This window comes from Coregonus clupeaformis, unplaced genomic scaffold (assembly GCF_020615455.1).
Source record: "Coregonus clupeaformis isolate EN_2021a unplaced genomic scaffold, ASM2061545v1 scaf0421, whole genome shotgun sequence".
Classification (NCBI taxonomy): domain Eukaryota; kingdom Metazoa; phylum Chordata; class Actinopteri; order Salmoniformes; family Salmonidae; genus Coregonus; species Coregonus clupeaformis.
Window position 1 is genome coordinate 67,390 of NW_025533876.1, and position 23,923 is coordinate 91,312.

The 23,923-nt window shown below is 43.4% G+C and overlaps 1 protein-coding gene across 1 annotated transcript; it reads right to left on the reverse strand.

Moving 5' to 3' along the window:
* On the reverse strand, positions 1–23,912 carry LOC121556686 (zinc finger and BTB domain-containing protein 18-like). Its single transcript, XM_045215312.1, has 6 exons — positions 22,778–23,912; positions 21,584–21,699; positions 21,206–21,388; positions 4,915–5,079; positions 4,392–4,503; positions 1–1,401 (listed from the first exon to the last, which is right to left on the reverse strand). The coding sequence occupies exons 1-6, from the start codon at positions 23,058–23,060 to the stop codon at positions 434–436; spliced, it is 1,827 nt and encodes a 608-aa protein (XP_045071247.1). The 5' UTR covers positions 23,061–23,912; the 3' UTR covers positions 1–433.
* Between the last annotated feature and the right edge of the window lie 11 nt (positions 23,913–23,923).

Below are 23,923 nucleotides of genomic sequence, written 5' to 3' on the forward strand. Positions count from 1 at the left end.
TGAAGTACAGTACTTTTATTGCACAAATCGATACGTGGCAAGTAGAATATCTTTTTTCACTATGGTAACACTTTACCTTTTCTGTCAATCTGGTACCTTCACTTTGATCAAGTTAATTTTATAAGACTTTGGAAAAGGTTCAACATCACATTACAGAAATCTTCACTACATCATGTCAAGTAAACATCAATTAAGGCACCATCCTTATCTCACTATAAAACACCTGTATCAACCTAAAGGGACATAGTTGTCACTTTCCATCAGTGAAATTTTTTTACAGACACCATGCCACCAACCACCACCATATCATCTACTCTGCCTCATCATACTCATTCTTTCCTCTGTTTACCTCATCCAGTTCCCTACTACATTCAAAACCAACAGAATTAACTACAAACAAACTAACTAGTACTATATTACATGTCACTATACTCTATACATGGGCCGTGTGCATTTTCTGCTGGTGTATCCTGAGGAAGCTCCTCTCTGAGAACCTCTTCCTGCAGTGTGTACAGGTGAACGGCCCATCTCCCTTGTGGATCTTCAGGTGTATCTTCAAGCGGTGCTGGTGGGAGAACCTCTTCTCACACTGGGGGCAGCTGTATGGTTTCTCCCCTGTGTGGACTCTCTGGTGCCGCTTCAGGCTGGACAAATGGGAGAAGCTGTCCCGGCACAAGTGGCAGCCGAACGGTTTCTCCCCCGTGTGCATCCTCTGGTGGATCTTCACCTGATTGGGGAAACTGAAGGCTTTCCCACAGAACGAACACGGGAAGCGCTTCTCTTTGGCGCCGCCACCTTTACTGATTCCATCTCTACTACTGTCATTTGTTAATGGGCTTGTGTAGCCACTCAGTGTTGAGGCACTGGCATTGTCTGAGGTCTGGTTTAACATTAGGAGAGTGTGAGGAGGATGAAGGCCAGGGAGTGTCTGTGTTGTCGCAGGGTCCATGTTCCAGTTGATAGATCCTATAGAAGGCAGGCTGAAGGCAACACCTGTTAGGGGGTTAACCTGAGGCACCATCAGTCTCTCTGAATCACAACTATAGGAGCAGGACGGAGCATCGCTAGCCAAGTCTGTGTCTGTTCTCTCCCGCCGCATATGGACACCTCCCCATCCATGCAGACCAACTCTACGCCTCGCCCTGGTCTCAGACAGTCTGTTGTCATGGAGACTAAGTTCGGATGTTGTTTTGTGTTCAACTGTCTGTTTCTGGTTGTGGTTAACAGTGTTGTTCACCAGCCCAGAGTTGAGGACGATGTCCCATCCACTGACCTCCACTATGTCGCCTCTGGTCCTGGCCTGCTCAGTGATGTTGTCCCCTGGGCCCTTGGCTGCACCCGTCTGGGTCTGGGAATCCAAGATGGCCACCCAGTCTCCTCTGTTAGCCTCCAGCCAACCACCTGCAGGAAGAGGTTTGAAAATAGACTTTACAAATATGTCAGAGAAAACTATATATATTTTTTGTCAATTATCTGGTCAAGTTCATAAATTATAACGTGTGTTTTTTGTATGTAAACATAAGTTGCATTGATTAAATTTTATGAATGAAGAAAAATAGGATAAAAAATATAGCCAGGAACATCACTATTCCCATTGAAGATCTATTACTGTATGTAGCAGTGACGTTCAGGGTAGGCAGTGCCTTGTCATCTTCATTTGGGAAGATGCCAAATGTGTAGTGATCTGGTACAAAATGGAGGCCAGGGGAAAGGCTGTGTCCCTTTTTCCCTCCCTTCAAACTCCAAATTCAATGCAACGCATTGACATGACTTGCACATGGGTGTTTCTACCTTATACTGTCAGCTAACGGACGCCAAAAGGCAGGCAGAGAGCTTCGCTGCCTTTCATGTGTCAATCTCTAAATCTAAGAGCATTGTATTGGGTACAAATCATTCCCTAAGTTCTAGACCTCAGCTGAATCTGGTAATGAATTGTGTGGCTGTTGAGAATGTTGAGAAGATTAAATTACTTTATTTTTTTCCTTAGATTGTAAACTGTTATGGTCAAAGCATATTGATTCAATGGTTGTAAAGATGTGGAGAGGTCTGTCCGTGATAGAGAATTTCAGCTTTTTTGACACCACACTCCACAAAGCAAGTTCTGCAGGCTCAAGTTTTATCTTATCTTGATTATTGGTATTATTATTTGGTCAAACACACATTTTTTCAACAGTTTGCTAAGAGCTGGCAGCAAGCTGATAGGTCCGCTATTAGAACCAGTAAAGGCCGCTTTACCAGACTTGGGTAGCGGAATGACTTTGGCTTCCCTCCAGGCCTGAGGTCAAAGACTTTCCTCTAGGCTCAGATTAAAGATATGGACAGATAGGAGTGGCTATAGAGTCAGCTACCATCCTCAGTAGCTTTCCATCTACGTTGTCAATGCCAGGAGGTTTGTCATTATTGATTGATAACAATAAATGTTCCACTTCTGATAGCACTGGAACGGCAGCTACAAGACTTTGATCGTTTCTATGAGCAATTCGAGCAGAAATGCAATGAACTGGACCTGGCAGAAAGCGAAACTCGTAGTAAACAGACTATCAGAATAGAGAGGGGGCAAATCTACTAGAATATACTGGACAATATCAATGTTCAGATGAGAGCCAGGTTTGACCACTTTGGTGAACTTAATTTCCTTGGCTTAGTGGACAGATTGTTGTTTTTTAACAATGTCACAAAAGTTCGACACCAGCATACGAGAGCCTGTCAAAATATGCCAAGTACTTGGATTTCGTTAGACTTAAGGCTGATCTTGTCGGATTGTACAGTTCAAAAATGGTACGAGACAAATCCCCTGGACAGCTCCTCAGATTTTTGTTCCAGCATGACCTGACACAGACTGAGGGCCAACAGGGAGGGTTTTTACAGTTCAGTCACTGATGTCTTTACCCAGAAGGATAGAAGGCTGGACTATTTTTTAGGAGGCTAAAACCATGATTTGGTACAACAGTAAAGTACATTATCCTCATGATTCCTGTAATGAAAGTGTCTGTCTGCCTGCCTGTCCCTGTTTCTCTGGGGCCTGCTGCTGTGTTGAGAGAGGCACTCTCTCGCTCCTTTCCCAGAGGAAAAAATGCTCCTGGAGTAAGAAAAGTGTTCTGATTGTATAACATTTTAAAATCCAATTGCTGGGAAAACACAGCTATCCTGTTGTCACAGATGGTGAGAGGATGTTCTCATCATTCTGTAGGTATACTTTGTTATTTCTCAACTCTCAATTAAGAGCTCAATTGCAACTATTTTACAAATATATTTTATATTGCTTTGGGATACAGAGCGAGCGAAATGGGCATTGGCCGTTGGGAGTGCATAAGCCTCGTTGGACGGTAGGCTACAACTGCAATGTTTTTTGGGACATTAAATGTACTGTTAGATTAATACATGGCTACTGCAATTTTTCAGTCCACTAAGCCAAGTGGGCATTATGTTTAGAGTTAGTGATCTAGCGAATGTGTTGAGTTTCCACTTACTCAGGTGGTGAATTAGCCCCAAATAAATTTGCCTGATATTAGAGCACATAAAGAAGCAGGCAAATTCACCTCTATTGAAAAAAAAATCGGAACATTCTGGAGCCCTATTTTAACTGGAAAATATAACAACAATAGCAGAAGTGGCTACCCAAAATGCATGACAATCACTGGATTAGATTGTACATAAAAATATTTTGAATCACAACATCACAAGATGATGAAACAAGTTATTTCTTCAATACCATCTCAGTAGTCTATTACACTTTTTAATAAAGCACTGTGAAGGACTTTCTAAGATGATAGACCTACAACATTTTGTGGATTGCGTGATGCCGCAATTTCTTTTTGGTGCAACCAAATCATGGCCTGGTGTAATCACCATCCAAAGTGTAATTAATAACTTCACCATGCTCAAAGGGATATTCAATTTAATTTGTACCCATCTACCAATAGGTGCCCTTCTTTGCGAGGCATTGAAAAACCTCCCTGGTCTTTGTGTTTGAATCTGCGTTTGAAATTCACTGCTCGACTGAGGGACCTTACAGATAATTGTATGTGTGGGGTACAGAGATGAGGTAGTCATTCAAAAATCATGTTAAACCCAATTATTGCACACAGAGTCCATGCAACTGATTATGCGACTTGTTAAGCACATTTTTACTCTTGAACGTATTTAGGCTTGCCACAACAAAGGGGTTGAATACTTATTGACTCATCTTTTCATTTTTTATTAATTTGTAAACATTTCTAAAAACATAATTCCACTTTGACATTATGGGGTAGTGTGTAGACCAGTTACACAAAATATCAATTTAATCCATTTTGAATTCAGGCTGTAACACAACAAAATGTGGAATAAGTCAAGGGGTATGAATACTTTCTGAAGGTACTGTAGGTAGGCTATATGTATTTCTCCCTTACCCTGCTCCCCCATCTTTAGTCCACTCAGCAGATCAATGCTCTCTGGTCCGTCTTCTATTGTCTCCTCTTTGACTAGCAGCAGATCAGGCTTCCCATCCTCCATGTCTACTGACTGTAAGATATACAGAGTGAGAGGATGTTGGATCAAGAAATCTGATATGAGCACCCTGCTATAGGGCATCTTCTGATTGGGCAATGAGGGATTGCTATGTGTACTATGCAAACATGTTAGTTGACTTGATACTATGCAAATATGTTAGTTGATTTGATTAGTTGACACTTTTTAATGGTTTGATAATTCAAATGCATGGTCCCACACAAGACAATATTTATCAAGACCTGAGCCCGTATCTACATAGATTCTCAGAGTAGGAGTGCTGATCTAGGATCTTTCCATATAATCTTATCCATTATGATCTAAAAGGCAAAACTGATCCTAGATCAGCACTCCTACTCTGAGAGGCTTTGTGGATACAGGGCCCTGACCTAATACCATACAGACAGTAGTTCACAGTGGGCTCACCTCAGTGAGACTGTGTGTGGTCCTGTGCTGCTCAGCTGGTTCCTCTGTGGGTTCAGGAGGAGGTGTAGTCTGGTTGTCCTCCATGACCATGGTCCCCTCAGGGTTCCCCAGACCCTCCTCACACCCCTCCTCCTTCACCAGCAGCACCTCTGGACCCTCCTCCTCCTGGAAGAGACCGGTGATACAGATTACACAGACATACACTCCCTCAGGTATGTACACACACAGATAATAGACTTGGGCTGGGAATTGCCAGGGATGTCACAATACGATATTATCACAATACTTAGGTGCTGATATTTGTATTGCGATTCTCACGATTCTATATGTATTGCGATTCGATACTGTGATTTTATTGCAAAGTTCCAAACACATTACTCACCAAAAGAGATAGCCATGAGAAAAAACAAATTGGCTCCCTATTTAAAAAAGAAGAATGGAGAACAAGCTATGAAGAAAAATACTGGAGTTTTGGTGCAGGTACAACCAAACAGCGCAAAAATAATATTGCGATAGTTAACTGTATTGATTTTTTCCCCCATCACTATAATAAACGCACTTTCAACATGGAATGTTTACCCATCCCCAATACGTTTGAGTCCTATACCATTTCACCAAGTCAAATTCCTGTACATGCAAATGTACAGTCACCTCAAATTATTGGCACCCTTAATAAATATGAGCAAAAATACTGTATAAAATAAATAATTAAAATCCTGAGCTATATTATATGCTCCCAAAATTGGGAAAATTATATTATTTTATACTAACAGAATTGCTCAAAGAGATATTTAACAATGATTTTTTTATTATTTTTTTAGATACAGTTGAAGTCGGAAGTTTACTTACACCTTCATGTAAGTCGCTCTGGATAAGAGCATCTGCTAAATGACTAAAATGTAATGTAATGTTAGCCAAATACATGTAAAACATTCCCTGTCTTAGGTCAGTTAGGATCAACACTTTATTTTAAGAATGTGAAATGTCAAAATAATACACTCAATTAGTATTTGGTAGCATTGCCTTTAAATTGTTTAACTTGGGTCAAACGTTTCGGGTAGCCTTCCACAAGCTTCCCACAAGAAATTGGGTGATTTTTGGCCCATTCCTCCTGACAGAGCTGGTGTAACTGAGTCAGGTTTGTAGGCCTCCTTGCTCGCACACGCTTTTTCAGTTCTGCCCACAAATGTTCTATAGGATTGAGTTCAGGGCTTTGTGATGGCCACTCCAATACCTTGACTTTGTTGTCCTTAAGCCATTTTGCCACAACATTGGAAGTATGCTAGTCCATTTGGAAGACCCATTTGCGACCAAGCTTTAACTTCCTGACTGATGTCTTGAGATGTTGCTTCAATATATCCACATAATTTTCCTTCCTCATGATGCCATCTATTTTGTGAAGTGCACCAATCCCTCCTGCAGCAAAGCACCCCACAGCATGATGCTCCCACCCCCGTGCTTCACGGTTGGGATGGTGTTCTACGGCTTGCAAGCCGCCCCATTTTTCCTCCAAACATAACAATGGTCGTTATGGCCAAACAGTTCTATTTTTCATTCATCAGACCAGAGGACATTTCTCCAAAAAGTACGGTTTTTGTCCCCATGTGCAGTGGCAAACTGTAGTCTGGCTTTTTTATGGCGGTTTTGGAGCAGTGGCTTCTTCCTTGCTGAGCAGCCTTTCAGGTTATGTCGATATAGGATATATGGATACTTTTGTACCTGTTTCCTCCAGCATCTTCACAAGGTCCTTTGCTGTTGTTCTGGGATTGATTTGCAACATCTCTAGGAGACAGAGCGTGTCTCCTTCCTGAGTGGTATGACGGCTGCGTGGTCCCATGGTGTTTATACTTGCGTACTATTGATGTACAGATGAACGTGGTACCTTCAGGCGTTTGGAAATTGCTCCCAAGGATGAACCAGACTTGTGGAGGTCTACAATTTTTTTCTGAGGTCTTGGCTGATTTCTTTTGATTATCCCATGATGTCAAGCAAAGAGGCACTGAGTTTGAAGGTAGGCCTTGAAATACATCCACAGGTACACCTCCAATTGACTCAAATGATGTCAATTAGCCTATCAGAAGCTTTTAAAGCCATGACATCATGTACTGGAATTTTCCAAGCTGTTTAAAGGCACAGTCAACTTAGTGTATGTAAACTTCTGACCCACTGGAATTGTGATACAGTGAATTATAAGTGCAATAATCTGTCTGTAAACAATTGTTGGAAAAATTACTTGTGTCATGCACAAAGTTGATGTCCTATCCGACTTGCCAAAACTACAGTTTGTTAACAAGAAATTTGTGGAGTGGTTGAAAAACAAGTTTTAATGACTCCAACCTAAGTGTATGTAAACTTCTGACTTCAACTGTATGTTTCAAAATTATTTAAATACTCCAGCACCCTCCCCTTGCGAGGATGATGACACAGAGCCTTTTTCTAAAATATTTTATGAGATTAGAGAACACATTGGGAGGGATCTTAGATCATTCCTCCATGCATAATATTTCCAGGTCCTTGATATCCTTTGTCTGTGCTTATGGACTGCACTCTTCAATTCAAAGGACAGGTTTTCAATGAGGTTCAAGTCCGGAGACTGAGATGGCCATTGCAAAATGTAGATTTTGTGATCAATTAACCATTTCTTTGTGGATTTTGATATGTGCTTGGGGTTATTGTCTTGCTGAAAGATCCACTTGCGGCCAAGTTTCAGTCTCCTGGCAGAGGCAACCAGGTTTTTGGCTAAAATGTCCTGGTACTTGGTAAAGTTCATGATGCCGTTGACCTTAAGAGCCTCAGGACCAGTGGAAGCAAAATAGCCCCATAACATTAAAGATCTTTCTTGGCAGGCTTAAGCACAACCTTCCCAGGGAGGTACCACTATCAATCACTATGGAAAGATACCTAATAAGATACCACTCTCGGGCGAGAGCGGGGGAGGATGATCGGCGTTCAGGACAGTGTTCAGGACAGACCACGGTTATGACCACTCATGACGGACAACCGACAACAGAACAGCTAAACAATTTATCTAGGGTCTACAGATGTGTGAAGATTTGCAAAAACAAGAGAGGTCTGAAGATACATCAGGCAGAGATATAGTGTACACTACCCAATTGGAATGTCCAAAGCATAGGGCAACCTAGTGAGACGGAGGAGAGGCCGGGGCAGGAGCCGAACTAAAGTCCCCAGAATCGCAATGCGCATGACAAAAGGGGTGGCGATCGTAACATCCCTGATGCACCAGGGGAGACAGAGGACCAACAGGAGAGGGAAGGCACACAACATACAAGACAATCTGTACAGAACAACACAGGAGAGACCAGGAAGGAGCCTGTGAAATCAATCAATCAATAACATTTATTTTATAAAGCCCTTTTTACAGCAGCAGTTGTCACAAAGTGCTACACAGATAAAACCTGAAAGAGCAATACAGATGTAGAAGCACATTGGCTAGGAAAAACTCCCTAGGAAGGCTGGAACCTAGGAAGAAACCTAGAGAGGAACTAGGCTCTGAGGTGTGGCCAGTCCTCTTCTGGCTCTGCCGGGTGGAGATTATAAGAGTACATGATCGTTAAGGCCCGATCGTTCTTAAGATGGCCTGCTGCGTCAGCAAAGAAGGAATGGGATATGTTCAACCGAGACGTGGATCAAGTGCTGGAGGTAACACTCACAGGAGATGTAGGGAAGAAAATCCGAGCCATGTCAACTATCATCTGGAGCATAGGGGTTGACCGCTTTGGAAAGAAAGAGAGGAATTCCAAGACAAACATCAAGCCAAGAGAAAACCGATGTCTGAAGTACATAACAACCCTAAGACGCGACCTACGGAGGCTGAAGAAGGCTTTTCACCAAGCAAGGGAGGGAGAGAAACCAGCATTGAAGGACATCTGAGACAATCAGAGAGAGTGTATTAAGACCTTGTGCCGAGCTGAATACCATCGCAGGGACAGAAGGAGGTGGATGAAGGAGAGGACGGACTTTACCCTTCCAGTATCTATCAAAATCCCTGGGGGTCAAAAGATCAGGAGAGCTCAAAGCAACGAAGGAAGAGGTGGAGGAGCACCTTCGTGGAGTCCACAGCGACCCCAGGCATGAAGAGGAGCTGGAGGAGATGGCAAAACTCATCAAACCAGATGAAGCCACCATCCCCTTCGAGGTGTCGGAACCCAGCTGGTGGGAGATGAATTACTTTCTCAAAAAGGCCAGGGGAAGATCAGCACCAGAGCCTAATGGTATTTCGTACAAAGTGTACAAATACTGCGAGAGGCCCAGGAGGCTGCTGAAAGTGGCATCTTGCAGAAAGCAGGCTAGTTGCTGAGGGCTGTTTCATTCCAAAAGAAGAAAACTCCATAAACATCAAGCAATTCCGAACCATCTCACTCCTCAATGTGGAAGATAAAATCTTCTTTGGAATCCTGGCGAAGAGGCTGACAACATTCATGTTGGACAACTACATCGACACATCCATACAAAAGGGCAGATTTCCAGCTGTCCGGCTGCCTTGAACACACAAGCTTCATCTAAAAGATAATCGAGGATGCAAAGCGGAATCAAGGAGACCTGGCAGTCCTGTAGCTAGGCCTAACCAATGCTTACAGAACCATACCTCACAAGCTGGTGGAAACCACACTCAAGACCTACCATGTACCTGCAAGATTCCAGAAGCTCCTGCAGTGCTACTTCGACAACTTCAAGATTCACAAGTGGAAAGGCTGGAGGTAGGTATTTTGGCCGATGAACCTCCTCGTGAAATCAGCAGAGAAGCTTAGACATGGTGCAGCACTGGCAAGCGGCGTCCAGCAGGCTCCAATCAGAGCATTCATGGACAATCTGAAAATCAAGTCAGTTCCAGAAGGCTGTGGAGTTTAGAGGATCTGGAAGAGCTCACCAAATGGGCCAGAATGTTAAAGCCTGCAAAGTCAAGAAACCTAGTCCTGAAAAAGGGACATGTCCAGGAACGGTACCAATTCAAGATTGGAGAGGAGAACATCCCCACCATCAGAGAGAAGCCTGTGAAAAGCCTGGGCAAGTGGTACAGGGCCAATCTCAATGACAAAGATTGTGTGAAAGAGACGCTCTTTCAAGCTGACACTTGGATGACATCTCTGGAGAAGAGTGGCCTAACAGGCAAGTTTAAGGCATAGGGCTACCAACACGGGGTACTTCCCAGACTCCTCTGGCCACTGCTTGTCTATGAAGTACCTATTTCAACAGTGGAGGCACTAGAGAGGAAAATTAACCACTTCCTCAGAAGATGGCTGGTTGTCCCAAGAATCTTCTGCTCCATCGGCCTGTACAGCCCAGGCAGCAAGCTGCAGCTGCCAATTACACCTGTGGTAGAGGAGTACTAGGAAAAAAAGCACGTCAGGCTATAATGCTGTGGGACAGCTAGGATGAGAGAAAAAGAGGAATGGCGCTGGAATGTATAGCGGACGTGTTTTTTGCACTGATCTTAATGTTTTCCGCCAAGAGAAAGAGACGCCAATATACTGTAGAGGCCGACGCAGGCACCCTGATGAATCTACAGAGGACAGTAAATAAACTGCCTCTACCCCCTGTTCTATTGGTGAATGTACAATCACTATCAACGGGACCTGAAGAACTGCAATATCCTATGTCTCTCGGAAACGTGGCTGAACAAGGACATGGATAATATACATCTAGCTGGTGAGGATACAACACATCCGCCACGCTGACCCTCAACACAGGGGCCCCTCAGGGGTGCGTGCTTAGTCCCCTCCTGTGCGCCGTTCACCTACGACTTCGTGGCCGCGCACGACTCCAACACCATCAAGTTTACAGATGACAAGACGTGGTAGGCCTGATCACCGACAACGATGAGACAGCCCTTAGGGGGTTCAGAGACCTGGCATTGTGGTGCCAGGACAACAACCTCTCCCTCAACATCAGCAAGACAAAGGAGCTGACAACGGAGGGCCGAGCACGCCCCCATTCACATCGACAGGGCTGTAGTGGAGCGGGTCAAAAAGCTGCAAGTTCCTCTGTGTCCACATCACTAAGGATCTATCATGGTCCAAACACACCAACACAGTGGCTGAAAAGATTTGGCAATTGTCCTCAGATCCTCAGAAATGTATACAGCTGCACCATTGAGAGCATCTTGGCTGGCTGCATCACCGCTTGTTATGGCAACTGCTTGGCCACTGATTGCAAGGCACTACAGAGGGTAGTGAGTACGGCCCAGTAAATCACTGGGGCCGAGCTCCCTGCCATCCAGGACCTCTATACCAGGCTGTCAGAGGAAGGCTCTAAACATTTTAAAGGATTCAAGCCACCCAAGTCATAGACTGTTCTCTCTGCTACCGCATGGCAAACAGTACCAATGCACCGTCTAGAACCAACAGGACCCTGACCAGCAATAAGACTACTAAATAGTTAGTTAAATAGTTAACCAAATAGCTACCCGTACTATCTGCATTGACCCTTTTTGCACAAACTTTTTTTACTCATTACATTCGCTGCTGCTACTCCTTACTATCTGTCACTTTAGTTCCTAGTTATACCTCAATTACCTTGTGCCCCTGCACATTGGCTCGGTACTGGTACCCCTTGTATATAACCAAGTTATCGTTACTCATTGTGTATCTATTATTACGTGTTTTATTTTTCTATTATTTCTCGATTTTCTTTCTCTCTGCATTGTTTGGAAGGGCCCGTATGTAAACATTTCACTGTTAGTCCACACCTGTTGTTTACGAAGCATGTAAAAAATAACATTTGATTTGATTTGAGAGGTCAGAACAGAGGTGACAGATCGAGGTCAGAACGGGTCACAAGTGGTCAGCCAGCAGAGCGCTCATTGAGGCGGTGGAACGGCTGCAACAAGCTGAAATTGTTGGGTCGGTAAATCAAGGCAGGCTGGGTCTGGGATGCAGAACCAGGTCAAGCTGGAAGAAAGAAGAGTGCTGTGGCATGGTGCAGAGGGAGGTCTGAAAGGCTGATGAAGATAACAGGCAGCTGGACACGCCGAGAGAGCGTGCGAGACAGGGCACTCACCTGGCAACACATCTGAAACATGGAAGGGCAGTAGATTAAGTTTCTGCCTTACTCTGTGGGTTGGCAAAGAACCCAGCTGTACATTATGTGAACCACCAGCCAATCTGGAGCATGTGCTCTCCTCCTGCCAAGCAGGTCTGACCGATGAATATCATTCTCTGGTCTAGAGGCACCAAGCAGGTGGTCCTCATCGAGCTCACAGTGCCCTGGGAGGAGAAGATGGAGTTGGCACATGAGTGGAAGCTCAAATACCAGTCCATCATCCTTGAGAGTCAGCAGAATGGATGGAGAACCAGGAATCTACCAGTTGAGGTCGGACTGCAGAGGCTTCGCAAGCCAATCACTCTGGAGAGCCCTGGGGCTACTTGGCATTGAAGGAGTGGCAAGGAAGAAGCTAGTGACTGAAGTCAGCAAGCAGGCAGAAGTGGCCATCCCATTGGGTCTGCCTGAAGAGGAATGAGAGGTGTCAGAGCCAAATAGGCAGTAGGGAGGCAGGGCTGAGTTGAGTGGTGGATCGAGGGGATAGTTCCAGGATGCTGGTTCTGCCGTCGAGCCCCACTGAGGTGTCGTGGCATATAGTGTAGTCTGTAGTTTAGACCGATGTTTATAGTGTAGTCTCTAGTTTTTTTTTGCCTGGTATGTATGTGGATTGTGTAAATTCTGTGTCTTTAGAAAGTATTCACACTCCTTGACCTTTTTCATATTTTGTTGCGTTACAGCCTGAATTTAAAATTGATTAAATGTAGATTTTATTACACTGGCCTACACACAATACCCCATAATGTCAAAGTGGAATTATGTTTTTCAAAATTTTGACAAATTAATTACAAATGAAAAGCTGAAATGTCTTGAGTCAATAATTATTCAACCCCTTTGTTATGGCAAGCCTAAATAAATTCAAGATTTGCTTAACAAGTCACATAAGTGTTTAACATTATTTTTTTATGACAACCTCACCTCTGTACCCCACACATACAATTATCTGTAAGGTCCCGCAGTCGAGCAGTGAATTTCAAACACAGATTCAACCACAAAGACCAGGGAGGATTTCAAATGCCTCGCAAAGAAGGGCACCTATTGGTAGATGGGTAAAAAATAAAAAAGCAGACATTGACTATCCCTTTGAGCATGTTGAAGTTATTAATTACACTTTGGATGGTGTATCAATACACCCAGTCACTACAAAGATACAGGGGTCCTTCCTAACTTAGTTGCCGGAGAGGAAGGAAACCGGTCAGAGATTTCAACATGAGACCAATGGTGACTTTAAAACAGTTACAGAGTTTAATTGCTGTGATAGGAGAAAACTGAGGATGGATCCACAACATTGTAGGTACTCCACAATACTAACCTAATTGACAGGGTGAAAAGAAGGAAGCCTGTACCGAATAAAAATATTCCAAAACATGCATCCTGTTTGAAACAAGTAATACTGCAAAAAAAAAAGTGGCAAAGCAATTTACTTTTGTCCAAAATAGAAAGTGTTATGTTTGGGACAAATCCAATACAACACATTACTGAGTACCACTCTGACCTGAAAATGATGAACAACCAATTTGACAGCTTGAAGAATTTTGAAAAGAATAATTGGCAAATGTTGCACACTACAGGTGTGGAAAGCTCGTAGAGACTGCCAAAAGTGCTGCTAACATTTATTGACTCAGGGCAGTGAATACTTATGTAAATGAGAGATTTCTGTATTTATTTTTCAATACATTTGCTAAAATTTCTACAAACATGTTTTCACTTTGGCATTATGGGGTATTGGGTGTAGATGGTTAAAAAATAAATAATTTGAATTCTGCCAATAGCACAACAAAGTGTGGAATATGTCAAGGGGTATGAATACTTTCTGAAGGCACTGTCTATCCTTTCCATATATTCAGTTTGTTTATTGTCTGTCTGTATATTCTGTTTATTGTGGCATTACCATTTCCTGCCATATGGAAGCCCTGAAGCCCAAGGCAAAAAAAAAAGTACTATTGGAATTATCTTGTTTGAACGACTTAATATTGTGTTTGAAATGTATTTTAATTTTTATTGGAATAGAAACACCATAATATAAATACATTTAATTAAGCTAAAATATCATAAATAAATCATAAATAATAAAGGCCAGTATCGGCTACTTTTCATAAATAAAAGGGAATAAATAAGCTCAAACTGCAGCCGTGAAATGACTTGCAAACAGAAGTAAGCCCCAACAACCATCACATGTGCATTGAGCGTGGGAAATGCGCTCTACAAATTAAACATGATTATTATAATAAAGACATAGAAATGCACATGTAAAAGCTGAATTACATGAAGGAATATTAGTGGGAATATAGCCATAATATAAACACGAGAAAGGAGAATGGTATATATACTGAACAAAAATATAAAACGCAACATGCAACAATTTAAACAATTTTACTGAGTTACAGTTCATATACAGTGGCTTGCGAAAGTATTCACCCCCCTTGGCATTTTTCTTATTTTGTTGCCTTACAACCTGGAATTAAAATGGATTTTTGGGGGGTTTGTATCATTTGATTTACACAACATGCCTACCACTTTGAAGATGCACATTTTTTTTGTTGGGTGAAACAAAGAGACAAGAAAACAGAAAACTTCAGCGTGCATAACTATTCATCCCCCCAAAGTCAATACTTTGTACAGCCACCTTTTGCAGCAGTTACAGCTGCAAGTCTCTTGGGGTATGTCTCTATAAGCTTGGCACATCTAGCCACTGGGATTTTTGCCCATTCTTCAAGGCAAAACTGCTCCAGCTCCTTCAAGTTGGATGGGTTCCGCTGGTGTACAGCAATCTTTAAGTAATATGCCATTTAGCAGACGCTTTTATCCAAAGCGACTTACAGTCATGTGAGCATACATTTTTACGTATGGATGGTCCCGGGGATCGAACCCACTACCCTGGCGTTACAAGCGCCATGCTCTACCAATTGAGCTACAGAGGACCACGGTAAGTCATACCACAGATTCTCAATTGGATTGAGGTCTGGGCTTTGACTAGGCCATTCCAAGACATTTAAATGTCAATTTCCCTGTATTTAGCGCCATCCATCATTCCTTCAATTCTGACCAGTTTCCCAGTCCCTGCCGATGAAAAACATCCCCACAGCATGATGCCGCCACCACCATGCTTCACTGTGGGGATGGTGTTCTCGGGGTGATGAGAGGTGTTGGGTTTGCGCCAGACATAGCGTTTTCCTTGATGGCCAAAAAGCTCAATTTTAGTCTCATCTGACCAGAGTACCTTCTTCCATATGTTTGGGGAGTCTCCCACATGCCTTTTGGCGAACACCAAACTTGTTTGCTTATTTTTTACTTTAAGCAATGGCTTTTTTATGGCCACTCTTCCGTAAAGCCCAGCTCTGTGGAGTGTACGGCTTAAAGTGGTCCTATGGACAGATACTCCAATCTCCGCTGTGGAGCTTTGCAGCTCCTTCAGGGTTATCTTTGGTCTCTTTGTTGCCTCTCTGATTAATGCCCTCCTTGCCTGGTCCATGAGCTTTGGTGGGCGGCCCTCTCTTGGCAGGTTTGTTGTGGTGCCATATTCTTTCCATTTTTTAATAATGGATTTAATGGTGCTCCGTGGGATGTTCAAAGTTACGGATATTTTTTTATAACCCAACCCTGATCTGTATTTCTCCACAACTTTGTCCCTGACCTGCTTCACCAATTTTGACTATTTTGTGTATGTCCATTACATGAAATCCAAATAAAAATCCATTTAAATTACAGGTTGTAATGCAACAAAATAGGAAAAACGCCAAGGGGGATGAATACTTTTGCAAGGCACTGTAAGGAAATCAGTCAATTGAAATAAATAAATTAGGCCCTTATCTATGGATTTCACAGCCAGGCCCATGCCTATCAGAATGAGTTTTCCCCCACAAAAGGCCTTTATTACAGACAGAAATGCTCCTCAGTTTCATCAGCTGTCCGGGTGGCTGGTCTCAAACAATCCCGCAGGTGTAGAAGCCGGATGTGGAGGTCCTGGGCTGGCGTGGCTACACGTGGTCTGCGGTTGTGAGGCCGGTTGGACGTACTGCCAAATTCTCTAAAACGACGTTGGAGGCGGCTTATGGTTAAAGAAATTAACATTACATTCTCTGGCAACAGCTCTGGTGGACATTCCTGCAGTCAGCATGCCAATTGCACACTCCCTAAAAACTTGAGACATCTGTGGCATTGTGTTGTGTGACAAAACTGCACATTTTAGAGTGGCCTTTTATTGTCCTCAGCACAAGGTGCATCTGTGTAATGATCATGCTGTTTAAGCAGCTTCCTGATATGCCACACCTGTCAAGTGGACGGATTATCTTGGCAAAGGAGAAATGCCCACTAACAGGGATGTAAACAAATTTGTGCACAAAATGTGAGAGAAATAAGCTTTTTGTGCATATGGAAAATTTCTGGCCCCTTTTATTTCAGCTCATGAAATATGGGACCAACACTTTACATGTTGCGTTTATACTTTGGTTCAGTGAAAAGCCTAAAATTTAAAAATACATTGAGATGAAGCCGCCCCCATGTCAACAAAACAAATGAGATGATTGTGGACTTCAGGAAACAGCAGAGGGTGCACCCCACTATCCACATCGACGGGACCGCAGTGGAGAAGGTGGAAAGCTTCAAGTTCCTTGGCGTACACATCATCGACAAACTGAAATGGTCCACCCATGTAGACAGTGTGGTGAAGAAGGCGCAACAGAGCCTCTTCAACCTCAGGAGGCTGAAGAAATTCGGCTTGGCACCTAAAACCCTCACAAACTTTTACAGACGCACAATTGAGAGCATCCTGTCGGGCTGTATCACCACCTGGTATGGCAACTGCACCGCCCGCAACTGCAGGGCTCTCCAGAGGGTGGTGCGGTCTGCCGAACGCATTATCGGAGGCAAACTACCCGCCCTCCAAGACACATACAGCACCCTATGTCACAGGAAGGCCAAAAAGATAATCAAGGACATCAACCACCCGAGCCACTGCCTGTTCACCCCGCTATCATCCAGAAGGCGAGGTCAGTACAGGTGCATCAAAGCTGGGACAGAGAGAATGAAAAACAGCTTCTATCTCAAGGCCATCAGACTGTTAAATAGCCATCACTAGCACATTAGAGGCTGCTGCTGTCTATTGAAATCACTGGCCACTTTAAGAAATGGAACACTAGTCACTTTAATAATGTTTACATATCTTGCACTACTCATATGTATATACTGCATTCTATTCTATAATATTCTACTGTATCTTAGTCCATGCCGCTCTGTCCATATATTTTTTTTGTTTTTGTTTTTTTGTTTTGTTTTTTGTCATTTAGCAGACGCTCTTATCCAGAGCGACTTACAGTTAGTGCAAAAATTATTTTTTATTAGTTTTTTGTTTTTCATACTGGCCCCCCGTGGGAATCGAACCCACAACCCTGGCGTTGCAAACGCCATGCTGTACCAACTGAGCTACATCCCTGCCGGCCATTCCCTCCCATACCCTGGACGATGCTGGGCCAATTGTGCCACAATACATAGTGCCATATTTATGTGGTCCTCTGTAGCTCAATTGGTAGAGCATGGCGCTTGTAACGCCAGGGTAGTGGGTTCGATCCCCGGGACCACCCATATGTAAAAATGTATGCACACATGACTGTAAGTCGCTTTGGATAAAATAGTCTGCTAAATGGCATATTATATTATATTATTATTATATTTATCAATCAGGGAATTTGAAGCTGAGCAGAGATCATCATGCCTTCTGCCAAACCAGGGCTGATTTCGCAAAGAAGATTTGTCCTGTCCCTTTGGGGATTTAGATAATTAAACAGTAGTTTAGGGACTGCATATTACCGGCGTGGAGCTGTTTTTACGCACCAATAATCTGTGTTCTCTTTTGGCGATATCACCATTGTGCATACCCTTGGTGACAGTCTGTTCAATTACAGCCAAAATCTGTTTTGTGGGGTTTGTAGTGAGTCTCTAAGGCTATCAAATAACTGTCAATCATATCAATGGATGAAATCAGTGAATGAAAGGTTGCAGCAACCAATACATGGTCTGACAAGCTGCATAACAAATTGGGCCTAATTAGACAAAATAACAATTCTTTAGTTCGAACGACTTAGTATCTCACTTAAACTACTTTTTTAATTAAGTCATTTAAACGCGATACTAAGTCGTTCAAACAAGATAATTCCAAGAGTATAATTTAGAATGTTTTTTTTTCTTGGGCTAAAGGGCTTCTGTACCGTCACATTCCTATACATGCAAATGTATTTGCCGAATAAAGATGATACTGATTCGGAGTGCCTTGAAGGAGGAAGAATGAGTAGCGATTGCAGTGCCATCCAGCTCACGAAGGCAGAGGATGGCGAGTACCTGTAAGGTGAGCCGGCAGCAATGATCCCATCGTATTTTAGATAGAGATTTACTTAATTGTTGTTAAACCCATCATGGTGGACATAAATATGATGTTGTGTGTATATATGCGTCAGCTATGATAAGGCAAAAGTCATCATCAGACAAACCTGACTAAACTATTTTGATGTGTACAGTAGGTGTTTGTTAGTGTGTGGGTATGTGTATGTACAGTGCATTCACAAAGTATTCAGACCCCTTGACATTTTCCACATTTTGTTACGTTACAGCCTTATTCCAAAACGGATTAAATGTCCCCCCCCATCAATCAATCTACACACAATACCCCATAATGACAAAGCAAAAACAGGTTTTTAGAAATTTGTGCAAATTTATTACAAAAATTAAAACTGAAATATTAAATTTATGTTAGTATTCAGACCCTTTACTCAGTACTTTGTTGAAGCACCTTTGGCAGGGATTACAGCCTTGAGTCTTCTTGGGTATGACACTACAAGCTTGGCACACCTGTATTTGGGGAGTTTCTCCCATTCTTCCCTGCAGATCCTCTCAAGTTCTGTCAGGATGGATGGGGAGCGTCTCCAGAGATGTTTGATCGGGTTCAAGTCTGGGCCACTCAAGGACATTCAGAGACTTGTCCCGAAGCCACTCCTGCGTTATCTTGGCTGTGTGCTTAGGGTCGTTGTCCTGTGGAAGGTAAACCTTCGCCCCAGTTTGAGGTCCTGAGCGCTCTGGAGCAGGTTTTCATTAAGGATCTCTCTGTACTTTGCTCCGTTCATCTTTCCCTCGATCCTGACTAGTCTCCCAGTCCCTGCCGCTGAAAAACATCCCCACAGCATGCTGCTGCCACCACCATGCTTCACCGTAGGGATGGTGCCAGGTTTCCTCCAGATGTGATGCTTGGCATTCAGGCCAAATAGTTCAATCTTGGTTTCATCAGACCAGAGAATCTTGTTTCTCATGGTCTGAGAGTACTTTCGGCAAACTCTAAGTGTGCTGTCATGTGCCTTTTACTGAGAAGTGGCTTCCGTCTGGCCACTCTACCATAAAGGCCTGATTGGTGGAGTGCTGCAGAGATGGTTGTCCTTCTGGAAGGTTCTCCCATCTCCACAGAGGAACTCTGGAGCTCTGTCAGAGTGACCATCAGGTTCTTTGTCACCTCCCTGACCAAGGCCCGTCCTCTGTAGCTCAGCTGGTAGAGCACGGCGCTTGTAACGCCAAGGTAGTGGGTTCGATCCCCGGGACCACCCATACACAAAAATGTATGCACGCACGACTGTAAGTCGCTTTGGATAAAAGCGTCTGCTAAATGGCATATTATTATTATTATTATTATAAATGCACTGTATATTTAGTAGGCCCTAAGTGTATGCAGAATAGGGTAAGATCAGATGTAATATATACTAAAGAGAGTCTCAATGAAATTCTTAGAATGAAAAGTCCCATTTTGTGTTTATTATTTAAACAAACAAGTTTTAAACACACCATATGAAAACCACACATACGTCTCTAATCGGCATGAAGTTGATAAACTGCATTCATTTTCTCATTAAGTGTCTTGGGGGAAAAAAAGTAGTAGTTAAATGGAAGTAATGAAATAGGCCTTTGTGAACATCATATAGCCTACACAGTACAAACACAATACATAAGACCTTTTAGGCTTATATATGCCTTATAAATCACACAATGCCTGGGTGCAATATTCTACGCAGGAATATTCAACACTGAAATCTGTTACGCTCGTTATTCCAAATGCATCTGTGGATCTCTTTATGCTGACAACAATGAGAATTCATATTTCTCTTTAATGCAGGGTTTGATCTAAACATCAGAAACTATAGAGTGGAATGATTAATTTATATGTTATAGAGTGGAATGGTTTTTCTGCTGGTGTATCCTAAAATAGTTAATCTCTGAACAGCCTCTCTCCCGTGTGGACCTTTAGGTGCATCTTCAGATGGTGCTGGTGGGAGAACCTCTTCTCACACTGGGGGCAGCTGTAGGGTTTCTCCCCTGTGTGGACCCTCTGGTGCCTCTTCAGGTGACCAGCCTGGGCAAAGCGCATCTGACACTGGGTACAGCTGAAGGGTTTCTCCCCTGTATGGACCCTCTGGTGCCTCTTCAGGTTGCCAGACTGGGCGAAGCGCATATGACACTGGGTACAGCTGAAGGATTTCACCCCCGTGTGGACCCTCTTGTGGATCTCCAACTTCTGGTGGCAGCTGAAGCCTTTGTTACAGAACATGCAGAGGAACCGTTTCTCTTTACTATTGCCGGATGTTGCTCCCCCTCCCCGAACCTGGGCCCTTGCCCTGTTGTTTGATTTCAATTCCTGATCGAAAAGGACGCTGCTGTGTGAATCGGAAGGCCCCATCAACGTGGATACTGGGTTGTGATTCCTGAGCGCATTTGGATTTGTCTGTAAGCTTTCCCTGTAACCTAAGAAATATCTGCCTTGTGAGTGTCCTTCTCCTAAGTGAGTCTCGTCTACATTCCATGTCAGAGGAGCTTCGCCCTCCACTTTCACAGTCACCTCATCTATAACCTCCCCTTTCTTATCTAGGCACCCTTCAGAGTATACACTACTACTGTACCGGTTCCAGTCCCCTCTAGATAGATCAGTCTGTGTCTCTAAACCCATCTCTGTAGTGTAAGAAGAAGATGGATCATTGCCAGTCTCTAACGTGTTATCTGAGTCCCGATAGGAATGAACCGTTAACAAACTCGGGTTACCGTAAAGTAAATACTCTGAGCCGGGAGCAGGAGGACAGCCCAGCCTTTCCTGCCACAGTCTCTCTGGGTCTGACCTCTGGTCAAATCCTTTGTGTAAGAGCCTGTGTGTTATAGTTAAAGTCTCTGTGTCTGTCTCTGACTTGAGGACGGCGTTCAGCGTTCCACTGACCTCCGTGATGCTGCGTCGGGTCCTGGGCTGGGGCGCTGCAGCGGTGGCGAGGTCCTCCGTGTCTACAGGGGGCGCCACTCCAGCCACTGCTCCAGACTGGATGTCTTTACTGTGCTGTGGGTCCTCCTCTCCTTCAGACCTCTCCAGCTTGACCCCAGGACCTGCAGCCTCTGCATCTGCAGACTAACACAAGAAGAGAGGAGGTTATTATCGGTACATGAGTTGAATTGGATAACAATGTGGTAGGGAAGTCTCATAAGCTCCCCTATGACAGATAAATAAGGATGTACATGTAAGCAAATTAATAGCTGAGGGGAGCCTTTCTGAAAAAAACGGGCCACATTTGATGTACTGTCATTGTTACATTATGACACTAACCTCTATCACGATAACATGCTGGGTTGAGGTTCCACTCCCCTCATCTATAGCTATGGGTTGGTCATCTCTCCATGCGTTGTGTCCCGCTGGCTTCGCAAAGCTCCTGTGGCCTTCACCTAAGACAGTGATTGAGGGAAAGGGGATGGTTAAGTTATATTGTACACTATTGACACTGTCTACAATTGGCAAGGATGTAAGGTAAAACTTCTCATAACTTCTTGATATACTATTTATTGTTCAATGCATCACATTATTTTAATTGAGTGTGACAACAGGAAATTCAGTAAATCAAGAATTTGGCTAGAATATGACATTGTTTCTTTGTGCAAGAAGTTGTTCTTAATTGACCTGCCTGATAAAATAAATTGTGCAATATAGCGAAGTAATTAGGGGAAGTATTGTAGCATACAGTAGCTCCCTGGTTTATAAGCGTGGATATCGCCACCTGAGCATGCTTTTAGGGCACAGTCGATTTCCGCGGGGCTACGGGCCAGAAGGTTGATGCTTCGCGCCGCACTCCCTGTCTGTTTCATTACACTGGTGTCAGAAGTGATCTGAGTTGGACCTCGCATCCACAACAGTACATGGCCGGCAAGCGCGCGCACCACTACTCCTCTTGCCTACATGACACTGACAGTTCAGAGTAAGGAAGACATCCCATATAATAACCAGCGACAAGCCCCATGCCCTTCACGGATACATTCCATGACAGGGCGGATTAAACCACACAGAGCAGTGGGGGTGACAGAGAGATACATGGAGATTAAAGTGTGTACCATGGCAGAGTACAGACAGTCAATTCGTGCTGTCTATATTAAAACCAGTTAAATGTAACTAAAAGTAATCCAAAATCTACATAATCCCCAAAAGTAATTATTTATCATGCGAGGGCCATAAACAATAACTAGCAATGCTGCATACTCCAAGAAAGGCATTCTGTGAGGGAGTTGTGTGGCATACCCTGGTTTATAAGAGCGGATATCTACTCTGCCACTTGAGCTTTTTTTTTGCACAATCGATTTCAGCGGGGCAACGGGCCTGAAGGTTGAGGGTTCAAGCTGCACTCCCTGCCTGTTTCATTACAATACTATCCAAAAACTGACCAATACCCAATTATGGGTAACACATCTTAACACATGCGCAGAGGGGAACGGGGCGACACTCCCCGCAACCTTGGCCTAATGCAAAATGTACCTCTTGCTATTCCTCTGTATCGGTCGAGGATCTTGACGCTACTGGGACGACTGGCAAGGACGCGCTCTCTAATTGTCCTTTCTGCGCGCTCCCGTGCCACCTTCAGTTCCAGTAGCTGTAGTTTCCTCCGCAATCCCCTGTTTTCTTTCTGGCTTTGAGTTATTTCCAAACGAAACACTGCATAGTCGTCGTCTACGAGTTTACAGATCTCTGCCACGGCTGCATTCGCTAGCATCTCCATGATGGAGGCTATTTGAGTGTGAAAAACCATACAGTTAGCCATCGTTGTTAGCTAACGTTAGCAGCTAGCTACCTAGATAACATCTATCAACCAAGTCCTGTCTCCAACGCGAATCAAAGACTACCTGAGGTATATATGTGCTGCTGCGCAGTTAAACCTTTCATATTTTGAGTTCCAGGGTGTCAATAAACGTCTAAATAACAAAAACGTTAACGCGGAAATTGTTCTTGGCCACTACAATTCCGTTCACTAAGCCTTATTAACTTCGCACTAAAGAGAAGGGATCTTATTGGTTGGCGTCATAGCTCAAAGGCTGTCCTTAAATGGAAAAGGAATGCGCGCTGTCCGTTGAATTACGGTACCGCTTATTACGTTATACATCAAATCTCTCCATGAGCACTATCTTTCAAGCTAAGACCAGACTTCTTTAGAAAGAACAGTGTGTTAGCAAGAATAGAGTAGAACATAATATAATGACTTTATTCCATCCTCCGTAAGGTAAATATTAAACTGTCCTTGTTCTAGCCTAGGTTTACTGTCTCTAAAAACAGGTATTCAGTTTCAAATGAAAAGTTAACAAATGGTTAATGAGGGGTATGTGGTTAATTACCCTCTTATCCAAAGACACTAAACATGATATGTAGAGCCCTATAAAAATCAGACGGAATCCAAATATTAAAACGTTATTCAACAATATTTTAAAAATGTATTGAACTTATTAGAAAATGCCTTCATTTGCCGAAGTTAATCATAAGACATGAAAAAAATGCATCAGTGATTCGTATTTTTCTGCAACTTACTGAAACAGAAATGCCCCTGTGTGCCTACGTCTACACTTTGTGTAGCCATTAGAGATGATACTAATGATAACCTTCTTCTGGTAGAGATGGAAAGGCTTTCCTAAA

Coding starts and splice junctions, on each gene's coding strand:
- LOC121556686 (XM_045215312.1), bottom strand. CDS start 23,060: ATGGCTAACTGTATGGTTTTTCACACTCAAATAGCCTCCATCATGGAG. Junction 21,700..22,777: donor ATACAGAGGAATAGCAAGAG/GTACATTTTGCA, acceptor TCACTGTCTTAG/GTGAAGGCCACAGGAGCTTT. Junction 5,080..21,205: donor CCCGACGCAGCATCACGGAG/GTCAGTGGAACG, acceptor GGTCTCTTCCAG/GAGGAGGAGGGTCCAGAGGT.